Genomic DNA, 24,393 nt, shown 5'->3' on the forward strand with positions numbered 1-24,393 from the left:
GAACCGGGAGCACATGACAGGCAATACTGTCACGGAACACGAGGTACTGCCTGGCCATAAAGAACCGGGAGCACATGACAGGCAATACTGTCACGGAACACGAGGTACTGCCTGGCCATAAAGAACCGGGAGCACATGACAGGCAATACTGTCACGGAACACGAGGTACTGCCTGGCCATAAAGAACCGGGAGCACATGACAGGCAATACTGTCACGGAACACGAGGTACTGCCTGGCCATAAAGAACCGGGAGCACATGACAGGCAATACTGTCACGGAACACGAGGTACTGCCTGGCCATAAAGAACCGGGAGCACATGACAGGCAATACTGTCACGGAACACGAGGTACTGCCTGGCCATAAAGAACCGGGAGCACATGACAGGCAATACTGTCACGGAACACGAGGTACTGCCTGGCCATAAAGAACCGGGAGCACATGACAGGCAATACTGTCACGGAACACGAGGTACTGCCTGGCCATAAAGAACCGGGAGCACATGACAGGCAATACTGTCACGGAACACGAGGTACTGCCTGGCCATAAAGAACCGGGAGCACATGACAGGCAATACTGTCACGGAACACGAGGTACTGCCTGGCCATAAAGAACCGGGAGCACATGACAGGCAATACTGTCACGGAACACGAGGTACTGCCTGGCCATAAAGAACCGGGAGCACATGACAGGCAATACTGTCACGGAACACGAGGTACTGCCTGGCCATAAAGAACCGGGAGCAAAGCACAAACCAAACAATCAAAACTTTCTTAACGTAGCTAAACTAAACTTAACTAAACCAACGTAACATAAGCTACAACAATAAGATGAACTAAACTCAACTAAACTAAACTAATCTAAACCAAACTGAACTGAACTGAACTGAACTGAACTGAACAGAACCGAACCTAACCGAACGGAATCAAACCAAACCAAACTAAACCGAACTAAATTAAACTAAACTAAACTAAACAGTTTGAAAAACACCTTTGCCGAATGGCAGCCAAGCCTGTTCAGTAATCTAACGATTTCGATCACTCCCTTTTTCGCCATGGTTGTCTTTGTTTCTACTGCAATGTTCCAGCTCAGTTGGGTGAAAAGGGTTACACCGAGATATTTAAACGAGTTCACAATCTCAAGACGATCCATTCCGTAGAACCACTTCTCTTTCTGTGCAATGTGCCCGCCCTTTCTAAAAACCATGACCTTAGTCTTTGTCAAGTTCACGTTCAGACACAGTTTATCTGCAGAGCAGCGCAGGACATTAAGCTGGTTTTGTAGGCCTACTACAGTTCTGGATAACAGCGCAATGTCGTCAGCAAAAAGCATTACAAACAGTTCTAACTCAGACGGAGATAAACGTATCCCATGTCTGCCTCGTTGTATGACATCCTGCGCCAGTTCGTTGATCAGAAACGAGAAAATTGTCGGTGGGGCTACACAACCTTGTTTAAGGCCTTGCATACATTCAAAGATATCAGTGTATTCGTTTCCGCACCGCACGTATGCTTTCACATTTGCATACATGCTCTTTAACACCTTAAATATATTGCCTTGTATGCCTAATCGAAAAAGCACTGACCAGAGCACGGGGCGCTTAATGCTATCGTAAGCCTTACAAAAATCTATGTAGGCTACATAGAGTTTAGCCTTTTGTGAAAATTGTTTCTGGACGCAAGCGTAAAGGGTAAACACATGATCAATAGTTGAGAAACCAGCCTGGCTTTCATCTAAAATGTTATTATTTTCTGACCACACAGACAGGCGGTCGTTCAGAACAGACATAAAACTTTTGCTCATCGTACTGGTGAGGGAAATTCCTCTGTAATTATCAGGGTTATCACAGTCTCCTTTTTTATGTAAAAAAGGTAAAATAAGACTTTCAGACACTTTCAACATTTCATTCAACACACCATCAAACCCTGCCGCTTTACCATTTTTCAAATTTCTGATTGATTTACTAATTTCAATTTCAGTTATTTCACTGTCAAGAATTTCGTCACTGATACCTGTTTCAGGCAACTGATCGTCTTCGGGTTCACCTTCAACTGTATCGGTGTTTAAAACATCCTTAAAATGTTCGTACCATGCCTCTTTTGGTACGGAGTTGGAGTGCGCCTCTTTTCTATTACATTTCCTTATTTCCTTCCAAAATTCCGTTGGTTTATCAGCAGAGAGCAATAAGTTATGAACTTGTTTTAACCTGTACTCTGTTCGCTTTGTTCGAAGAAGATATTTATACTCCTTCCTGACTTCAGCGTACTTTTGCTTTGCTATCTCTTTTTCTTCTTTATCTTCTGTTTTAATTCTTTGGTAACTTCTCAGCAACCGTCTCGCAGATCGCTTCTTTTCCAAACATTCAATATCAAACCATGAGGACGCACTACCACCTTCAGCGTCACCTCCGACTTTTTTGGTCATGCACTTTGCCGACTGTAACATTGCTTTGTTAAAAGAGAGAGAGAGAGAGAGAGAGAGAGAGAGAGAGAGAGAGAGAGAGAGAGAGAGAGAGAGAGAGAGAGAGAGAGAGAGAGAGAGAGAGAGAGAGAGAGAGATGGTGGTGGTCTAAGTAATTGTTTATTATACTAAACTTAACTAAACTACTCAAAAGCTTCAATGATGAGTTTATAAACCATAATGATTGAAGCCATGGATATAATATCGGCTTATAGTCGTCACAGACGCGAACACAGCTTTCTTTTTACCTGGGTCATTGATGTAGTCACAGGAAAATTCTCCCGCACTGCAGTCGACCCAGGTGTTCTTGGAAACGCATTCTTCTTTGTTCCATGGATCGCACACTCCTGTATCACAGAGGAACACAATGAAATAGAAATATAAACACGGGGAAAAAAAACCATGTTTTTTTGTCGAGTTTATGATAATGATTGCATTTACCGGAAATTACCGGTATTTTACCGGTTGTCATTTAAGAAAGAAAAAAAGATCAGAAACCGTCAACAGGTCATTTTACCGGTTAAATTACACTTGACATTATTATTCATAATGCCACTACTATGTCATTGCGTCTACCTTTGAATGGTGACGCTGAAGGAAGGACTGGTACATGGTCGTCTGTTTTCTGTGGAATCAATTTCTCTTATTAAGAAGGTACATATTTCCAGTCGCCCCACGAAAAACCACGTGATCGGTGCAATCCAAAATGGCGTCAATCGATCGACTACAACTGTGTACTTTTAAGTACTTGGATAAAGTTCAATAAAGTTCCTGGAAACATACTCCTTCGTCCTATAGCCCAGTGGCAAGATCCGAAGGTATGTGTTACTTGTATTCATGTCTGTCTACTATTTCTTGTTGTACCCTTTCTTGTTGTAACTTTTGTTCCGTTTTTGCTTGTTCTCTCTGTTGTTTGGTATTCGTGTCATTCGTGTCGTGTTGTTTGCCCCCCCTTCGTGCCCCTGTTAGTGTGTTGAGCTGGTGGTCGCGTTTCTATGCTGTGTCTATTATCATCACTATGCTGGATGTATGGTTCTATTTTTCTCATGCCTGTGTCGATTATGGGTAATGGTTCTGTTTGCTCGCTGATGTATTGTCCAGAGTTTGATTGTATCACTACTGCCTTTGTGGGCTGTCTCCCAATGTTTGCAATTTTTGTTAAAAAACTCCTGGTCCTGGTGTTATCGCTTTTACTGCCTCGACCTGTTGCTGTGCTCTTCTGCTCGATTTGTGAGAAATGGCTGCTTACATGCATATATATTTGTGTATTTGTGTTGAATGTGGTCAGGGCTGCTTACATGCATATATATTTGTGTATTTGTGTTGAATGTGGATGGTCTACAATACACTTTTTGCGCTTGATCAATATAGTTATTTGGATGAAAAAGTATAATGGTTTTTGTGTTTGATCACAATGGTAGTCCATGAAGAGTTAAAAATGTGTTCCTTTAATGTAAATGGACTTGGAGACTTCAAGAAAAAGAAAGATGTGTTTGACTTTTTAAGACAGCAGAATGGAAATGTTTTCTTGCTACAAGAAACGCACTGGAAAAGTCACCAAGAAAATTGGATTAGGTCACAGTGGGGCTATGAATGTATTGTTGCTGGTAATGATTCTGCAAGTAGAGGTGTTGCTGTATTGTTTAAAAATAATTTTGATTATAAGATTCATAATATTGTCAAAGATGATGATGGAAGGTATATTTTGATTGATATTGAGATTTTGAAAAAACGTCTGACCCTTGCAAATGTTTATGGCCCAAGTAATGCTGATTGTCCTGTTTTTTTTGACAAACTGTTTGAGAGAATTGTGCAGATGGATAATGAGTTAATTATTATCGGAGGTGATTGGAATGTTGTTATAAACCCCAATGTTGATACAAACTACCCGGCCAAATCTTATAAAGTCAATAGTAGGAGAAAAGTTGTTGATTTTATGGAGCAGTATGATCTCATTGACATATATAGAGCCTTACATGCTAATGTGAGACAGTATACATGGAGGCGGTTTCATAGTTCACAGCGAAGCAGACTTGATTATTTCCTTGTGTCAGAGCAGTTAGGTTTTGAGATTGTGAAAGCTGATATTACACCAGGTTACTACTCTGATCACTCAATTGTTGGAGTAAGTTTTAGAACTGATGTTGTTAAACGTGATAGACCCTTTTGGAAGTTTAATAATTCACTGTTGACAGACATGGAATTTGTAAATATAGTGAAGAAGGTTATTGTTGATGTAAAGATACAATATGCTTTACCTGTTTATAATGTGGACAATATTGACTTGATTGACGATGATGATTTACAGCTATTGATTGATGATCAGTTGTTTTTTGAGATGTTGTTGATGGAAATAAGAGGTAGATGCATTTCATATTCCTCATATAAAAAAAAGGAAAGTAACAGAAAAGAAAAAGATCTTCTTTCTCAAATATACACTTTGGAAAGTAACTTGACAGAGTATAATATTCAACTTTTAGAGCAAACACGACAGGAGTTAAGTCAAATAAGGCAGAAAAAAGTGGATGGTATGATAATTAGATCCCGTGCGAAGTGGATTGGAGAAGGGGAAAAAAATACAAAATATTTTTGTAATTTGGAGAAAAGACAGTTTGTCCAGAAGTCCATGTGTTTTTTGCAGAAAGATGATGGTGAAGTTATTCATGATAATGCTTTAATTGTTAAGGAAGCACAAACTTTTTATGAGGAGTTATATACTTCAAGAGAAGCCGAACTGGTAAATCAAGAGATTGATGAAAACCTGGCTCATCCTGTATTAACAGATGCTGAGAGTAAACAATTGGAAGGTAGACTTACTCAATGTGAGCTACTCAAAGCTGTGAAAAAATTAAACAACGACAAAAGCCCAGGATCAGACGGGTACACTGCGGAATTCTTCAAGTTTTTCTATTCTGACTTAGGAAAGTTTATGTTACGGTCTATAAATTGTGGATTTGAGAAAGGAGAAATGTCAGTGACTCAGAGACAGGGCGTTATAGTATGTATTCCAAAGGAAGGGAAAAATAAAACACTTTTGAAAAATTGGAGACCAATTACTCTGTTAAATACGGTCTATAAGATTGCATCAACGTGCATTGCAGAACGGTTTAAACGTGTTTTGCCAAATCTGATTCATGATGATCAAAAAGGCTTCTTGAAAGGAAGATATATTGGTGAAAACGTCAGATTAATATATGATACCCTGTTCTACTCAAATAAACACAATATACCTGGCCTACTTTTGATGGTCGACTTTGAAAAGGCTTTCGACAGTGTTGCCTGGTCATTTATTGAAAAATCTTTGAGCAAATTTAACTTTGGAAATGACATGAAACGATGGATTTTTACTTTTTATTGCAAAATTAAGTCCTGTGTTTCAGTCAATGGTCGGTATTCAGCATGGTTTAATGTAGGTCGAGGCACCCGGCAAGGGGATCCGCTGTCACCTTATCTATTTTTGATTTGTGCTGAAATATTGTCTCTTATGGTACGCCAGAACAAAAAGATTGGTGGTATGAATATTCTTGGCGAAAATATTTTATTGTCACAATTCGCTGATGATACCAGTCTGTTTCTTGATGGTACAGAGCAATCTTTTTGCGAAAGTATAAAAGTGTTACAACATTTTGCATCACTGTCAGGTCTGAGAATGAACTATGATAAAACAATTGTAGTTTGGTTAGGACCTTTAAAGTTTAGCAAAAGAAGATTTTTGCCTGATATGAATTTTACCTGGAACCCGGATAATTTTAAAGCACTTGGCGTTATTTTTTCGGTGAATATATCCGAGGTTGTTTTTCTTAACTATAGAAATAAGTTAAAGGAAATTCAAAAACTTCTGAATTCATGGACCAGAAGGAACCTGACACCTTTTGGTAAAATAACAGTCCTAAAAACCTTGGCTATTTCCAAATTGACACATTTGTTTACTAATTTACCTGATCCAGACGAACAGTTTATGATGGAGTTAAATAATATGTTTTTCAAATTTCTTTGGGATGGAAAAAGAGATAAAATTAAAAGAAGTACGGTCACCCAACCCTATGAAGATGGAGGATTAAAGATGGTTGACGTGAAAAGTTTTCTGTCATCTCTAAAAATTGTTTGGTTAAAAAGAGTTGATGGCCTTACTGGATTAATATCAAGATTATTGTTTAAAGCATGTCCATCTGTTACAACAATTAATATGAGAGGAGAGGAATTTGCAAATGTTTTGATGCAGAGAATGGAAAACCCGTTTTGGACCAATGTTTTTAAACATTATAAGAAACTACATGGAAAATGTGACCCTATAACCTTTAACGATTTTGTATCAGAATGTTTACATTATAATGTTAATATTCGGAGAGATAAAAAGACAGTGTACATTCAAAATTGGATCGACAATGGAATAGCTCAGATTGGTCATATTTTGGGACAAAATGGATACTTATCCTATAATGCGTTTAAAATCAAATATCCAAATGTGCGAGGCGATTTTGTATTGTATCAAGGTGTAATCCAGGCTGTTAAGAAATATCAGAGAAAAATCGGCTTAGAATTTGATAAACATTTTATTATGACAGAGCCCATTGTGTGGAAATGTATTTGTAAAGGTAAGACACAACTTATTTACAAAAAACTGATTGAACATACTACGGTCCCAAAATGTATCGAAAAATGGTCTGAATCTTTAGACTGTTTGTTAGATAAGAAGGCTATTTTTCAACATGTTTTTAAAACAACAAAAGACACTTGTCTGAGATGGTTCCAGTGCCGATTATTGTACAGAATTTTGCCCACAGAAAGGTTTCTATTTTTGCGAAAAATTGTGGATACGTCATTGTGTACATTTTGTGGTAGAAATGAAGAAACCCTTTTACATATGTTTTGGGAGTGTGATAAAGTGCAGACTTTTTGGATAGAATTTGTAAATTGGCTAAAGGCGAACTGCACCCATTGCAACAATTTAAAACTGTCTAAAGAACTGGTTCTTCTTGGAGTGGCGAACAATGTAGTCACCGATAAAGCTTTTGATGTGTTATTAATCTGTGCCAAACACCATGTATATATTTCCAAAATGAACAAAAAGACCCCTCATTTTCAGACATTTAGTAGAAACTTTAAGCAAAGATTTATTTGTGAAAAGTATAACGCAGTTGTGAATAATACAGTAGATAAATTCTACAAGGATTGGCGCCTGTATATGCACGTTTTGATGTAACCCTTAGGTTTTTTCGTTCCTAAAACCTTTTGATAATGCGACCACCAAACCACTGAACATCCCCCCCTCCCCATTCCATCCTCCCACCCCATGTATGTTGTAATTGTCCAAGTGTGTTTTTCTGTTATATGATTCTGTCCTTTCGGTTAGGTGATGTCCTGTAATGTACAGCATATACATGTAAAAAAAAGAAAAAAAAAAAAAAAAAAAAAAAAAAAAAAAAAAAAATGTACAAAAAGAGAATATAAAAAAAAAAAAAAAGAAGGTACATGTAATACCCTTTTCAAAAAGCACCTGGCGCGATCACTGGTATGAGTGTAAGTACTTTTGTGTAGAATGTCGGTGAAAGGCTGGTGTCCGATCGTGGCGTCAAATGAATAGGACAAGGAGGTTCTTTATACTCGCCTTTCATTTCCATCTAGCAACCGCACATGCTGAAGAATGAATTGACTAGATTGCGAAAAAAACTGCATTTCAGGGAGAACTTTGGCGGTAAAATATAAATTTCAGTTTCTTTTTTTTTTTTTTTTTTTTTTCCTTACACCTGTTCCTTGTCCCGGTGTGCACTCACGCCGCCCCGTCCCTGCACTCACTGTTCCATCCACATCTGAATTTCGTTCCGCTGCCAGACTTGTCGATTTTACAGACGCTCCAGGGAGGGATGTCGGGTCGCTGCGGTAGGCTACCCTCGGAAGATGACACTGCACTTCTGCTGAGTCACTTCGACGGTGTTCAGTAGTGGATCTGTCCCGAGCTAACGGACGCAGCCCACTACCTACTATGCCCCCTACTAACGACATTGACAGCTAAGTCGCGGAGCCAGACTGAGTGAGGGTCCCCTCCAGAGAGCAGGCCGCCACCACGTCCCTCCGTCGACCCCTCAGAACGTCACACGTTGAGGACTGACAGCAGAAGTACTATTCAGGGAAGGATCGAACAGGAACACTGAGACCAAGGTCACCATGAGAGCTCCGGGCATGAAGGGCCACAAGAGCAAGGACACTTTATAATTTTGGATGATTAATGAGATGAGGATGATTATAATGATGATGCTATGGATTTCCATTTTGGTTTGAGACTACGTGACAGGGCAGCACTCTACGCTTACTGTCATAATATATCCTGGTGTTAATCAGGCCCGAGAACTGCCGCACCTGCGGTGTTGGTCAGGTAAACAGAACCTGAGCACCCTCAAAGTCGCATTCGTTAAGTGAATGACACTCGGCTGTGTGATTCCAGCCTTCCCATAGGAACCATAGCACTTCCACTCTGGGTAGGAGCCGACCGTAGCCCGAAAAACCCACATGACCCTGATGGGATTCGAACCCACGACCTCCCGGCCCACAGCCCGATGCGCTAACCACTGCGCTACGGGAGCCGGTAAATTTCAGTTTCTTGTTTGTTTTTGTGAGTTCTCTTTTACGTTATGAAAAACTTTGTTGATGTGAAATGATTCATTGAACCTTTGCCGTGCTTCCTGGGTTCACCTGTACCCAGAGACACACTAAAATCATTGTAACTCTGGAACCATTAAAGGTATCGTTTTGAAATTTTAAGTATCTCTCACACACCTAATTTGCTCTCTGTCTGCAAATTTTTAGTGTGTACATGACAAAACATTAAAATTAATTGATTATGTTAATTAACATAAACACTACCGATTGCGCGGGTTCACGCAAACCCATACTTTTAAAGAGTAGTAGTGATTGTAACTATCCCTCTGCCGACGGCGCGGGTTCTGCTACACCCATAATTACCAAAGCGACGGAACAGTGTCTGTCTGCCTGTTTGTCTCCAAGAGACTGTCTGTCTCTCTGTCTGTCTGTCCGTATCTCTCTGTCTGTATGTATGTTGTCAGTTGCTCTGTCTGTCTGTCTGTCTGTCTGTCTGTCTGTCTATCCGTCTGTCTGTCTGTCTATCTGACTGTCTGTCTGTCTCTCTGTCTCTCTCTCTCTCTGTCTCTCTCTCTCTTTCTTAGTCTCTCTCTCTCTTAGTTTTTTTCTCTCCCTCTCTCTTTCTCTCTCTCTCTCTCTCTCTCTCTCTCTCTCTCTCTCTCTCTCTCTTAGTCTCTCCCTCTCTCTTTCTCTCTCTCTCTCTCTCTTTCTTAGTCTCTCTCTCTCTCTCCCCTCTCTCTCTCTCTCTCTCTCTCTCTCTCTCTCTCTCTCTCTCTCTCTCTCTCTCTCTTAGTCTCTCTCTCATATCAGCGCTGCACACAAGATGCTATCGGCACTGCAGGCAGGTGTACAGTGTACACTGTCAAATCTTGTTTTCCTGCCTTTGTATCGATCTAGATGGTGTTGCCCCTGACTTTGATTACAGCACAGCTTTTTGTTTCCCCTCGATACTTCGCACAGGCACCGACATTGGCAATTCGCTTAACAGTCACACACACAGACACACGCAGACACGCACACACACACACACACACATACATACACACACACACACACACACACACACCACACACACACACACACACACACGTTCAGACATACACCACACACACACCACACAAAGAGGGGGAGAGATGATGTCTATTTCTAACAGATTTTGCATTTTTCTTTATGATAATGGAAACTCTTTTACATAACTATAGTAGATCACTAAATTCCAAAGACCAAACCTTTAGCGCATACCGTTGAACCAAACTGAACTTTTTTTTACGGATCGCAATTTTCATAGGTTTTTAATTTTTTTAATTTAACACTGTTAGTTCTTCTTCTTCTTCGTTCATGGGCTTATACTCCCACGTTCACTCATGGTTTAAGCACGAGTGAATTTGTCTTTACTTCACCTGGAGGGTGTTGTGACTTCCGCTCATCCAGGTATGGTGGCGGATGATCGCTCTACTTGCCCTTTTCCTCTTAGTCAAGGGACGAGTCAGGTCGATTTCCGGAGACACGGGTTTCCGGTTTTCCGGTTATTCCGTGTATCCTTCCGCCTCTGGGTTTTTGACTTCGGTCAGTGTCCTTCACTAGCCCATTCTGAAGTTCAGTCTGTGGTCAGCGAAGAGACACAATCGGGATTTCCGTTCATGCTAAAGTTTTTTACTTGAAGATAAGGCGGAGGTTTCATCCCGTTATTTTCCTGAGGGTGCATCGGTTTCGGCGGCTTCCGATTTTGGTTGCCCCGTCGGCGATGGCTTATTTCCGTTCCGCGAAGGAGGATGACTTCTCCTTCCGGTTCGCACCTTCTCCCCCAGTGGTTTTCCACCTCTCATAGGTGCGGGCTAAGCTAGCACATCCTGGGAGTGGCATTCCTTCTGTTCCTGTTCCACTTCTGGCTCCGTTTGGGCCATTTTCTGGGCAGGCACAACCTTGGGGCGGATGGTCGCTTTGACTTACCCTTTTCCTCATAAGTCAAGGGTGGAGTCAGGACGATTTCCGGGTACACGGATTTCCGGTTTCAGGTTATTTCGTGCATCTTTTCGCCTCTACTTTTGATGACTTCGGTCAGTGTCCTTTGCTAGACCAGTCTGAAGTTCAGCTGTGGTCAGTGAGGAGACACGGTCGGGATTTCTGTCAACGCTCAAGTTATGCTTGAAGCTGTGGTGGAGATGACATCCCGTTACCTTCCTGAGGGAGCATCGGCTTCCGGTTTGAAGATTCTTCTTCTGTGGCATACCACCTTTAGCAGGTTTTGGCGAATTCTTCCCATGCCTGAAGTGGTATTCCTTCTGTTCCTGTTCTTTTCTTGTTTCTCAAGGCAAGTTACTGAACAGTCTCAGCCTTAGCTAGCTTTTGGCTACACAGTAATGACTTACTTCATGTCTTGGAGTGCCAGCTCCAACTCGCGCTCACACCCGGATTCTGCCATCGCTGCAAGAAGTCGGTGAAGGGAGAAACTCGATGCACCCACTGAAGTAGCGCTGTGGGTTTCCCTGAACCCACCCCGTCGTTAGAGAAATAAACGGTAAAAACCCTCTTTCAAATGTATGGGTTCAGACAAACCCGCATCGTCGCGTCGGGCGTGTGTAGTCAAAAGCGGCATCCGGCAAAGGTTAAGTCAGATGTCTGTATGTTTTGTTACTCAGTTGTTAATGTGGTTGGATAAAGTTTTAGGGTTCTGAATAAAGTGAATGCGATGATTAAAGAAGGAGTGTGAGTGGGTTTCGAGTGAGGACTTCACAAAATCTGTCGCAATACCTTTTTTTAATTTTTTGTATTCTCTTTTTGTGGAGTGTTTTTATTTTAATTGTTTCTTTGGTTTTTTTTACATGTATAGGCTTTACATTACAGGAGAGGACATAGACAAGGGGTCAAATTCATAACAGAGAACACACGTGGACTTCTTCTTTCTTCTTCTACGTTCCCGGTTCCGCGGGACGAGCACCATACCGTCGAATATCCGTTTGTATGGCCATGTTGGGTTTGATGCGTGCATGCCTGGTTTTCTCCTGTAGATGGGTGTCGGCACAGAAGGTCTGCCCGCTGTCCTCAGCCAACATGCTCCGTCTTCATGGCAGCTCAAATTTTTTATCGAGGTTCTCTCCTCTAGATCCGCCGTGTTTCGCCTAGGGGCTTTCGCTGCCTAGTTGATAGGGTCACCTCGTAGAGGATGTGGTCATAGACCACGCACGGTCGGTCTTGGGATAGGGAAACGTTATGCTAGTCCGGAGGGATTACGCCACAATGGCCACCTCGCGAAGACCCAGGGTCCTAGACTAGGGAGGTCCAAGGGGGAGCACCGGGAGGGCTACCCCTCTACCCGCACCTCCAACACAATCCCTTCCCCTGGTAGCTTCATCCCCAAGGAGGAAACAAAGCTACCTGCAACACCCCACACGTGGACAATTACAACACAAAGGGGGGGGGGGGCGGAAGGGGGAGGGTGGGGTGGTCGTGGCTTGGTGGTCGCAGTATCAAGAATATGTAAAGGAAAAAGAACCTAAGGGTTACATCAAAACATGCATATACTACGCAATACCTGTAAGAGGGGTATGTCGCAGATTATTGCAACATCCGCTGCCGCAGCGTATTGCACAATTAGCCTGCCGTGACACAAACATACGACAAGTTGACTGAAAGCTGACCTGGGTGGGAGATGTTGGAGGTGCGTGGCGGGGTGGATCCAGGTGTCCACACACAGTCAGGGTCCCCCAGCTCTTGACCATTGGTCAGTCCGTCCCCGTCACTGTCCTGTCGGCACAGGGATGCCGTCCACTGCACACACACACACACACACACACACACACACACACACACACACACACGCACACACAGACACACACACATACACAGACACACACACAGACACACACACACACAGACACATACACACACACACACACACACAGAGACACACACACACACACACAGAGACACACACACACACACACACACACACACACACACACACAGACACACACACAGACACACACACACATACGTGTCTGAGGGGGGGATATCTGGACATTTGCCGCAAAGAAAAATGTGTTATATCTGGACTTGTTTATTTCTAAAGCTACAGACACGGAGTGCGAGTGTAAACATGTGTTAGACTTTAAGAATACTTTTTGAGATTTAAAAAAACCAAGAGGCGAAGCCATCAAGGCTCACGTAAGAAATCGACAAACAGTAACACAAACTCAATCACTCCGTCACACATACACACACACATACACACACACACACTCACACACACAGACACACACACAAACAAACAAACATATACACACACACACACACACACACACACACACACACACACACACACACACACACACACACACACACACACACACACACACACAGAAAGAGCATAGGTGAAACTGTGCAAGAAAGCGAGACACTAGATCTAGATCTGTCTGTCTGCATGTAGCCTACTTACAGGGACACGACTGCCAACTAGTCTCGGCCCGCTCAAAATAATAATGACCGAGACTTTCAGTACTTCCTTCGCGTGACGTCTAACCCTCTTACGTCATAATGTGACGTCAATGTAATGTGACGTCTTCAAATGTTAGAGTTTCTACCACAGACATACACACGCACGCACGCACGCACATACGCACGCACGCACAGACAGACAAAGTTACGATCGCATAGGCTACACTTACGTGAGCCAAAAACCACTCATTATTGAAAGTTACACACCCAAAAATAGAGAGTCTGAAACACGTGTTATATCTGGACATCTGCCACCTAAAAGTGAGTGATAGCCGGACATATGACCGGAAAGCTGTAAATACTATCAACTTAATCAAAATAGCGTTACATATGCGTGGTAGTACAAAAAAGCTACCAGTAATCCCAATTTTTTTTTTTTTTGACAGGGACAAACCAAGGGGAACTTTAACGCCTCACGGCGTATTTTTTCGAGACAAATGTCTTCGCAGCTGATAGTTGGTAGACTTTATTGGATGTCGTTATTCAAATGCAATCCGTCAGAGACAGAAAGCTTAGAAAGGAATTACGTTGTATTGTTTTCCTGCTTTGCCTGGCTCAGGTCGGGAAATTCATGACCGAAATGACCCAAGGTGCAACTCATTCCTTTTGATGAGTTTCAAGTTTCTTGAAAGTTTTCGCAGCTGTTGGTAGACTTTATTGGATGTCGTTATTCATATGTATCCGTCAGAGACAGAGAGCTTAGAAAGGAATAACGTAATTGGTAGACTTTATTGGATGTCGTTATTCAGGTGTGTCCGTCAGAGACAGAGAGCTTAGAAAGGAATTACGTACCTGGTAGACTTTATTGGATGTCGTTATTCAAATTACAAACCGCCACAGACAGAAAGCTTAGATTTTTTTTGTTTTTTTGTTTTGTTTTTTTGCGCATGAAAAGACTTCAGGCCAGATTTTCTTTACAAAACCGGGGAGGTAGGGTAGGGGAAGGTTTTTTTTGTTTTTTTGAGCATGAAAAGACTAGGTGTCTAAAGCAGAGTTCCACTATACTTTTTGCTTTTGTGATTTTGTGATTTTGAATACGTGTTTTATTTGGACGTCGAATTAAAATTATGTGTCCAAGTAAAGCCCTAAATTTCGCGCGGGAGTCGAGCTATCTCACCATAAACACACACACAGACACACACACAAATGGAGACACACTCACACACACACACACACACACAAACAGACACACACACAGACACACACACAGACACACACACACATGGAGACACACACGCACACACACTGACACACACACACACACACAAACAGACACACACACAGACACACACACACATGGAGACACACACACACACACACAGACACACACACACACACACACACACACACACACACACATGGAGACACACACGCACACACACTGACACACACACACACGCACACACACACACTCACTCACTCACACACACACACAAACACACACACAAACACACACACACACACACACACACATACAGTAAAGCAAAATGAGCGTTTTGACTCAATAGTTTTGCCTTTCGAAAGCGCTTGAATACAAATATTGACATGCACAGGTACACATAGATGATAGAAAGAGACACCATTCATGCTCGCGGGACAAATGGGCTTCTGCCAACGTTTCTCGATTTGGTGGTTGACCTAGAAAAGTGTAAAAATGTATGGGAACATTATTAAACCTGTATCTCTGGTGTGTAAGAATGCATCTTCATAATATTTTCCACACTAAAATATTGAAATACCTAAGATGAGTTCGTATAAAACATTTTAGCACATCTTTTAAATTACTGACCAAAATAAAAAGGGATACAAACAATTGCTCCTTCATTTAAACATTTGGTGGTATCCTGGATTAAAAATGGCTGAATAATGTTATGATGAAAAACTGAACCCTTTATCTGTGATGGTGTGGTTTCTAAACCAATTGGCCAAAACTGTGTGAGTATTTTTGTTTTTATTCTTTTTTTCTCTCTTTTTTTTCGTGCAAAGTGTTTCAAACTAAAACATGTCTGAGAGAGGAGCAAACATGTTTCAATTGCATGGTCCACTGCATATCGTTTGTTCTTATACCACAACAAGCTTCAGTAATATCAAACATTCTTTTCCCATGGGATCGGGGGAAAAGTTTTAAAAAAAAGTGTCAATCGTTAAAGATAAATATATATATATGAAAATCTACGTGCTTCAGAAAGTAGCATTGATGGTAGTTGTACAGGCCACGAGAGAAACAAATCACCGCAACACAAAACCAAAAATAAAGATAAAGAAAGAAAGAAAGAAAGAAAGAAAGAAAACAAGTCGCGTAAGGCGAAAATACCACATTTAGTCAAGTAGCTGTCGAACTCACAGAATGAAACTGAACGCAATGCAACGCAGCAAGAACGTATACTCGCACGCCGTATACCGTGGTTGCATTAGAAAAACGCAGCCGCCGGTTTTGGTTGCGCACTTCCGCCGTTTAACTAAGACACGCGACGTAAGTATCTCCACAAAATCACCTGTAACTTCTCACACATGACATATCATCACAGAAACATCGATTGTACTTTGGCCTAAGATGTTGCTGCATCAAACGATCGATCTGTTTCATTGCTTTAATGTGCTTGTGAACGTTGTGCTTCAATTATTTACACCTTTTTATGCGTATTCTGTGCAAGTTTTGACTTTCCACAGTCACGACGGACATGTTAAGAGCATGATAATGATCACACACTATTGTGCTGTAATCAATGGCCATTCCTTGACATCTCGGTCAAATAATAAGTTTTAAAGTGGAGCAGAAGCGTCATATTTTATGAATCTGTGAGGACACCCCAAGATTTTTCGGTTGCACACTTCCGCCGTCTCTTTTTTGTTGCGGTTGCACACCGCCGTCGCAAGTGGTTGCACACCGCCGCCACTGTTTTAAAGAAAGAAACAGGACTTTATTTGTGTCTGTCTCTAGGCATGTTCCATACAGGTCTGGAAAATCATAAACCTTCTGGTGTATACTAATTTGGTAATATATTAAATTAAATAGCCTCTCTCTCTCTCTCTCTCTTTCTCTCTCTCTCTCTCACTCACTCTCTCTCTCTCTCTCTCTCTGTCTCTCTCTGTCTCTCTCTCTCTCTCTCTCTCTCTCTCTCTCTCTCTCTCTCTCTCTCTCTCTCTCTCTCTCTTATGTGGTTTTTTTTTTTGTTATTGTCATTACTCACTGTGACACCAACATTCTGTTGTGATATGGCAATAGATGCCAAAACCCCGGTTACATCGGGGGAGAGGATTTCAGATTCTACTCAACACAACGCAACACAATACAACCAACGCTCAACCACTAGTCTACTGAGATAACAATAATATAGTAAGGTAGAGTGAGATGATCAGAACGAAAAGACTATTTCATTTCACTCATTAAGATACATGGATTGGTACAAACCTGATATCGAAAAATAAATATGGGATATAATCCATGCAGCTTCATGACTGCATGGCTAAACCAAATGGGCTACCCAGGAGCTGTTTTTTTGTGTATGTGTGTGTGTGTGATCTTTTGTCCCTGGCTTGTTTTTTGTTTGTGGTTTTTATAATGAAAGAATGTGCTCCTTTCAGGTGATGGAGTTCAAGTGCTACTACCGTTCGGACCTTTTTTCAAGACTAACGGAAGTAGTACGTCATATTGAAGGGGAGCATAGTGGTGATCCATTAAAATTTCGAAAGTTGGTACTCGATGAAGCAACGGGAAAGAGAAAGTTCGTGTCAAAAGATTTCCGGTTGACACCCGCAGAGATTAATAAAGCTGGCCAGGAGATAGAGGTGAACGATGGCAGTGGTAAGATCACAATCAAAAACAAAACGTTTGTGGATCCGTCAAACAGTGAGAGTGTAGATCAGTCGCAAAGTGAGTGTGAAGCTAGCAAACCTGAGGGTCTTGATGCTGAAATAAACCGACTGCTGGAAATTCTACCAAATGCTGCCCAACGATTAAAGGAGCAAGGACTTTTGTCAACATGGCTTCTACTGCATGAATTGATATGTGAAGGAACATTTCCGCTAAACAACATTTCTTTCCTGTTATTCTTGGATGTGGTGCGCTTTTACAGTGAAGAAAACACAAGTTCTATGAGATACAGGGAGGAGACGAAACTATTCTGGCGAACTGGGTACCACCTTTTCCACGGAAAATTTATCCGGTTCATGGGCGGTCCTAAGAACCAGGGTCAAGTTGTGGACGGCTCGGAGACACTCGGTGTTTGCAGGTCATCATGCGCAAAAATAAACTTTGCAATACCTAGCCTCAACCATCTAGAAACAGATGAAATTCAGCATGAAACATTGAAGCCAGGAATACTGCACGACACGATTAGCATTTTGTCTGAGACGCCAAAAGTTGTGAAAGTGGCATTTGACGCCAAGAAAATCAACTCATCCCTAAGTCAAGACCAAGGCGATATCGACCTCTTTGGTCATGAGCTATCTCCAACACTCATGGAAAGACGAGACAGGTTAGTCAAAGAATTGGACTCGCTGGAAGAGATGTTGATGAAAGTAGACACACACCAGCTCTCTCCAACAGATCTTCATGCTGCAGTGTTGACGGTGAGTGTCAGGATTAAGGAGCTGAGAGAACTGGCCGTGCTGAAAAATGAGGGCGTAAAGAAATTCAAAGAACTTGGACAACCAGACTGGCGGGCATCAAAGTACTCTTACTCTTTTGGAAGTCCGATTGGAGGGTTTACAGGCTCCGTCTCCACGACTACCTCAGCGCTAATATCAAGGTAGCTGTCCAGCGTTTGAGCAGATACCTCCATCTGCAATTACAGACATGCAATTGTGGCTATAAGAAACAGTAAAATCTTAGAATATTTCTCTCACGTTATTTTGATGTCTAGGCACACATCGAAATGTATGACCTGTTAATTCTGCCCATTGCTTCTTGTTTCTTTTCATCACCTATCACAAATAAAGACAAAGTCTACATTATTAAAATTACAACACTTTACTATTTACTCAAGAAAGTACACCAAAAGGTTATGAAATCATCGTCTCCAGTGACTTTTCACCAACAGCTGGCGCAATTTGATTATACCATGTACCTTCCGGGAAAGAAAGCAAGTTTTGTTGTACTGTGTACCAAACAAAGCAATTATTTTAAATTTCCGCACTGCAAAACTTTCCCCTTCTCTTTGTAAAATATTTTGAGCCTATCTATGTTTTATGTCTTAAGACGGCTCTGTGTGGTCAGTTAGACGTTAAACAATGTGAAGAAACTCTATTTTATAAGCGAAGTAGAAAAAAAAAAGCGGCGGCGGTGTGCACCCGAAGCAAAACTTCAACGGCGGCAGTGTGCAACCGACTGTGGCGGAAGTGTGCAACCGAAAATTCGTGGTGTGTCCTCACAGATTCATGAAATATGACGCTTCTGTTCCACTTTAAAACTTAATATTTGACCCCGATGTCAAGGAATTGCCATTGATTACAGCACAATAGTGTGTGATCATTATCATGCTCTTAAATGTCCGTAGTGACTGTGGAAAGTCAAAACTTGCACAGAATACGCATAAAAAGGTGTAAATAATTGAAGCACAACGTTCACAAGCACATTAAAGCAATGAAAGAGATCGATCGTTTGATGCCGCAACATCTTAGGCCAAAGTACAATCGATGTTTCTGTGATGATATGTCATGTGTGAGAAGTTACAGGTGATTTTGTGGAGATACTTACGTCGCGTGTCTTAGTTAAACGGCGGAAGTGCGCAACCAAAACCGGCGGCTGCGTTTTTCTAATGCAACCACGGTATACGGCGTGACTCGTAGCATCGTCAGTCCACTGCTCACGGCAAAGGCAGTGAAATTGACAAGAAGAGCGGGGTAGTAATTGCGCTGAGAATGATAGCACGCTTTTCTGTACCTCTCTTCGTTTTAACTTTCTGAGCGTGTTTTTAATCCAAACATATCATATCTATATGTTTTTGGAATCAGGAACAGACAAGAAATAAGGTGAAAGTGTTTTTAAATTGATTTCGACAAATTAATTTTGATAATAATGTTTATATATTTAATTTTCAGAGCTTGTTTTTAATCCAAATATAACATATTTATATGTTTTTGGAATCAGCAAATGATGGAGAATAAGATGGACGTAAATTTGGATCGTTTTATTAAAAAACATTTTTTTTACAATTTTCAGATTTTTAATGACCAAAGTCATTAATTAATTTTTAAGCCACCAAGCTGAAATGCAATACCGAAGTCCGGGCTTCGTCGAACATTACTCCAAATATAACATATTTATATGTTTTTGTAATCAGAAAATGATGGAGAATAATCAAAACAAGAAGAGCAAACGCTCGATCGAGTCACTTTCGCAGTTCTGAATATTATATGAGGCATCAGATGGACAGGAAGAAATTGCTATTCACAACACAATACAGATGTAAATAATTTGATGTAAAGAATAATCCTATAAAGTTTGAATCAAATCCGATGAATAGTTTCAGAGATATGATATTTCAATTTTTTTCCTTCAAGACATACCTGTGACCTTGAAAAAGGTCAAAGGTCACCAAAGCAGACGTCAAAGTGTAGAGGTCACTGGGAGTCACGTTCACATAAAATTTGAGCCCGGTCACTTTTATAGTTTCCGAGAAAAGCCCAACGTTAAGTTGTGTGTTGCCGAACAGAAAAGGCTAGTTATCTCCCTTGTTTTTCTGATAACGTTCGTAAAAGGCTACAGATGTAAATACTTTGATGTAAAGAATAATCCTACAAAGTTTCAATCACATCCGATGAACTTTGTCAAAGATATAAAATGTCTAATTTTTCCTTTGACGCTGACCTGTGACCTTGAAAAAGGTCAAAGGTCAACGAAACCATCGTTAAAGTGTAGAGGTCATTGGAGGTCACGACTAAACAAAATATGAGCCGGATCGCTTTGATAGTTTCCGAGAAAAGTCCAACGTTAAGGTGGTGTCTACGGACGGCCGGACGGCCGGCCGGACAGACTAACACTGACCGATTACATAGAGTCACTTTTTCTCAAGTGACTCAAAAATGAAAAAAACGTATGAGGATATCATACCCAGGAACTCTCATGTCAAATTTCATAAAGATCGGTCCAGTAGTTTAGTCTGAATCGCTCTACACACACAAACACAGACAGATAGACACACACGCGCACACACGCACATACACCACGACTCTCGTCTCGATTCCCTCCTCTACGTTAAAACATTTAGTCAAAACTTGACTAAATGTAAAAAGGAAAGAGACAGAAAGTCAGAGATAGAGGAGATATAGACAGACAGACAGACAGACAGACAGACATACAGACACACACACACACACACACACACACACACACACACGGACAGACAACCAGACGACCAAACTCACAGAGTCATAGACAGACAAATTCACAGACAAACAAACACACAAAGAGACAATCAAACAGACAGAGAAACCACGGTGAGAAAAACAAACAGAACAAGTCGCGTAAGGCGAAATTACTACATTTAGTCAAGCTGTCGAACTCACGGGATGAAACTGAACGCACTGTATTTATTCACTAAGACAGTACAGCTTCGTCAATCTCCACGTGAAGGAAATCGCTCACCTTCCACGTGCAAAACGTAGTGATACTGACACGCCAGATTAGCGCAGTAGCGTATTGTGTTAAGCAGGAAAGCGCGCTTTTCTGTATTTTTGTTAACTTTCTGAGCTTGTTTTGAATACAACCTATCATATCTATATGTTTTTGGAATCAGGAAATGATCACAAATAAGATGACATCATTTTGGGATCGATTTCTTACATTTTAATCATAAGACTAATAATTATTCTATTTTCGTTAATTGTGATCACATTTTAAGAGTAAACATGACATATGTATATATTTTTAGATTCAGAATGTGATGAAGGATACAATGCAATCAATTTTAAATCTGTTTGCGAAAAATCGATTTTAATGACAACTTTAATGAGTAAACTCATTAATTAAATGTTAAGCCTCCGAGCTGAAATGCAATACCGAAGTCCGGGCTTCGTCGAAGATTACTTGACCAAAATGTCAACCAATTTGGTTTAAAAATGAGAGCGTGACAGTGCTGCCTCAACTTTCACGAAAAGCCGGATATGACGTCATCAAAGACATTTATCAAAAAAAAAGAACAAAACGTCTGAGGATGTCATACCCAGGAACTCTCATGTAAAATTTCATAAAGATCGGTCCAGTAGTTTACTCTGAATCGCTCTACACACACACACACACACACACACACACACACACACACCACCACGACCCTCGTCTCGATTCCCCCCCCCCCCCCCCCCCCCCCCCCCCTCTACGTAAAAACATTTAGTCAAAACTTGACTAATTTAATGTAAAAACCGACAGAGAAAAAACAGCGTGCAAACCTTGTGACCATTTTTGGCGAAGTCTTCCCCAAAAGGGTTTCTGGCGCCGCCACCCGCGACCTGCCTGTGACCCACCCCGTGCCAGATGAAGTTGGGTTTACACGGGTGTGGCACGTGATCCCCGTTAGGGATCTCCGCCTTGTACATGCTGTAACCCAGGATCTCCGGGACACATAGTGCTGCTATCAATAATGCCCTGGGGAAGAAGAAAAACACATAAGTATTCGTAAAATGCTCGAATGACTCACCTGGGTTCTGATTCTTGTCACCATGGGTTATTATCCAGAGCTGTGTACCATTTTGTGACATGCCATTCAAATAATAATTACCCCAATACTCCTCCTCCTCCTCTCCTCCTGCGTTTGTGGGCTGAAACTCCCACGTACACTCGTGTTTTTGTACGAGTGGAATTTTACGTGTATGACCGTTTTTACCCCGCCATTTAGGCAGCCATACGCCGCTTTTGGAGGAAGCATGCTGGGTATTTTCGTATTTCTTTTCCGTGCGCACTTGGTCTTGTGCTTGCGTGTACACACGAAGGGGGATAAGCCACCAGCAGGTCTGCACATAAGTTGACCTGGGAGATCGGAAACATTTCCACACTTAACCCACCAGGCGGCCGCGGCCGGAATTCGAACCCTCGACCTTCCGATTAAGAGACCGACGTCTTACCACCACGCCACAGCGCCCACCCCAATACTTTTGATGGTGTGGAGTTCAAAGACGACCCTGACAAGGTTTTGAAACCAACTCTCCAACTTTGTAAGTGTCCGCAGTTTAAAAACTACCCATCTATTCAATCAAAATGAATCAAACTTTTTGAACGTCTACGGATCAGTAAAAGTTAATGATCTACAAAATCCCTGCAATCTAATCTTAAATTTGTTCGGAGGTGTGGCCCGAAGACGGCCAAGACAAGGCTTTGGCAGTACCTTAGAATCCATTAAACTTTGTGTCTGCGTCTTAACAAATGTTAAACACCCACAACATTTGTGCGTGTTATCTATAAAAATATAATGAAAAATCTACAGTGTAGAGGACATGCCAACATGCGCTGTATCGGATATGATATGCTACATAAAGTCCTGTTTTATCAATCTACTCATCATATTGCATCGATATGACTGCATTAACCTTTACAAAGAAAGAAAAAGCTGCAACAGATGGCTGAAGGGGCATGTTCAGCCCTCGCAACTTACCAAGACGACATGCTTGCAGATCAGACTGGCGCAGAATGACGAGAGTACCAGGAGACAGCCAAACATCAACGCGAGGGTACTGAGTCATGCTGTATTGATGTTGGGCGCAAAGTAAGAATCCGGGGCAGAGTTAGAATAATCGGGATTTCCCGAAACCTCATTTGATTTCCAACAAAGCGCCGCATTTCCAGAAACGAGCTGCCTCGTTCTAGAAATGGCAACCCTTCGACTGGCACAAAAACGTATACCCTTTTCACAGGTCATGAATAAGGTATATGAAAAAGCAAGGTCTTATACAGGGGAAGTCTTGAATTGGGGGTGTGGGGGTACACTGTGTAACAATTCTCTCAGACACTCAGCGCATGCAGCTAGCTAGTTATTGCTGCTGTCTCGATCTATTTTGAACACAATGATTTTTTTCTCAGAGTAGAGTGTTAGTTTGTTACAACAGGCTGAAATCATCTTTAATTTGAATCAACATGTTGCACTGAACAATCAATCACATCACGAATATCATTAGCGCACACACTTGCACATTACGTTTCAAGAGCCTAGATTACCATGCAGTGACAAGAGCCTACTCAGTAAAGGGACGTAATACTGTCTCTGCAGCCCAGAGAGACTGGCTGTGTGAGTTTAATACATAATCAGTTAAGACTGAGTAAAAAATTATTACAATCGATAGTTACCAGTGAAAAGTTATATCGGAACACTCTTGTTGTGTTTTTGTTGTTGTAAAATGTAAGATCTGAAACGTGAAAAATTACGTAAAATTGGTGCGTTTTGGTAGAGTGGGATGGGTCGTTGAACTGTGTTGTTACAGCCCGCCGAAGTTATCAAAAGTGTTTTTGCTTTTTGTAATTCGGTTGGTTTGGTGCGTTATACAATGCATCTGCTTTTTCAAGACTAAGCATTGGTCACTTTAAAACACAAGGATCATCATAGGCCATCATGACTTGTATCATTTTACATCGCATTCTAAGAAAGAGCAGAATTCTCACTATGCGCGCGGTACATTTCTAGAAACGCGTAGCGCAAAGTTGGAATTCCTACAATGGCGGCCATTGTTGGAATTCCAACAAAGCGCAGGTCATTTCCGAAAAAGCGCCGATGACGAGATGGGTCGCAACATTAATACAACGTCCCGGGAGTACTCAGAGTCTAGTGACCACAGGCACTTGACACGGAGTGGGTGGGGCCTGTGGCTGGGGTGTGCTCTTCTGCTTGCATGCTACTACAGAATGTGTAGACAAGAG

The 24,393-nt window shown here is 41.6% G+C and overlaps 1 protein-coding gene and 1 long non-coding RNA gene across 2 annotated transcripts in view; both read right to left on the reverse strand.

Annotated features, from left to right (window-relative positions):
* LOC138965138 (dopamine beta-hydroxylase-like) overlaps positions 1-23,255 on the reverse strand; it is a 44,229-nt gene extending 20,974 nt beyond the window's left edge. The window contains exons 1-4 of the mRNA XM_070337261.1: positions 23,138-23,255; positions 21,939-22,134; positions 12,695-12,824; positions 2,708-2,806 (exon numbers count right to left, since the gene is read on the reverse strand). Coding sequence (XP_070193362.1) covers positions 2,708-2,806; positions 12,695-12,824; positions 21,939-22,134; positions 23,138-23,148 — 436 coding nt within the window. The 5' untranslated portion in view covers positions 23,149-23,255. The remainder of the gene's footprint in view (positions 1-2,707; positions 2,807-12,694; positions 12,825-21,938; positions 22,135-23,137) is intronic.
* On the reverse strand, positions 16,427-19,326 carry LOC138965139 (uncharacterized). The gene is made up of 2 exons (XR_011455330.1): positions 19,249-19,326; positions 16,427-18,334 (listed from the first exon to the last, which is right to left on the reverse strand). It is a non-coding gene; the product is annotated as an uncharacterized lncRNA (long non-coding RNA).
* Positions 23,256-24,393: the final 1,138 nt, after the last annotated feature.

Source organism: Littorina saxatilis, linkage group LG4 (genome assembly GCF_037325665.1).
Source record: "Littorina saxatilis isolate snail1 linkage group LG4, US_GU_Lsax_2.0, whole genome shotgun sequence".
Taxonomy (NCBI): domain Eukaryota; kingdom Metazoa; phylum Mollusca; class Gastropoda; order Littorinimorpha; family Littorinidae; genus Littorina; species Littorina saxatilis.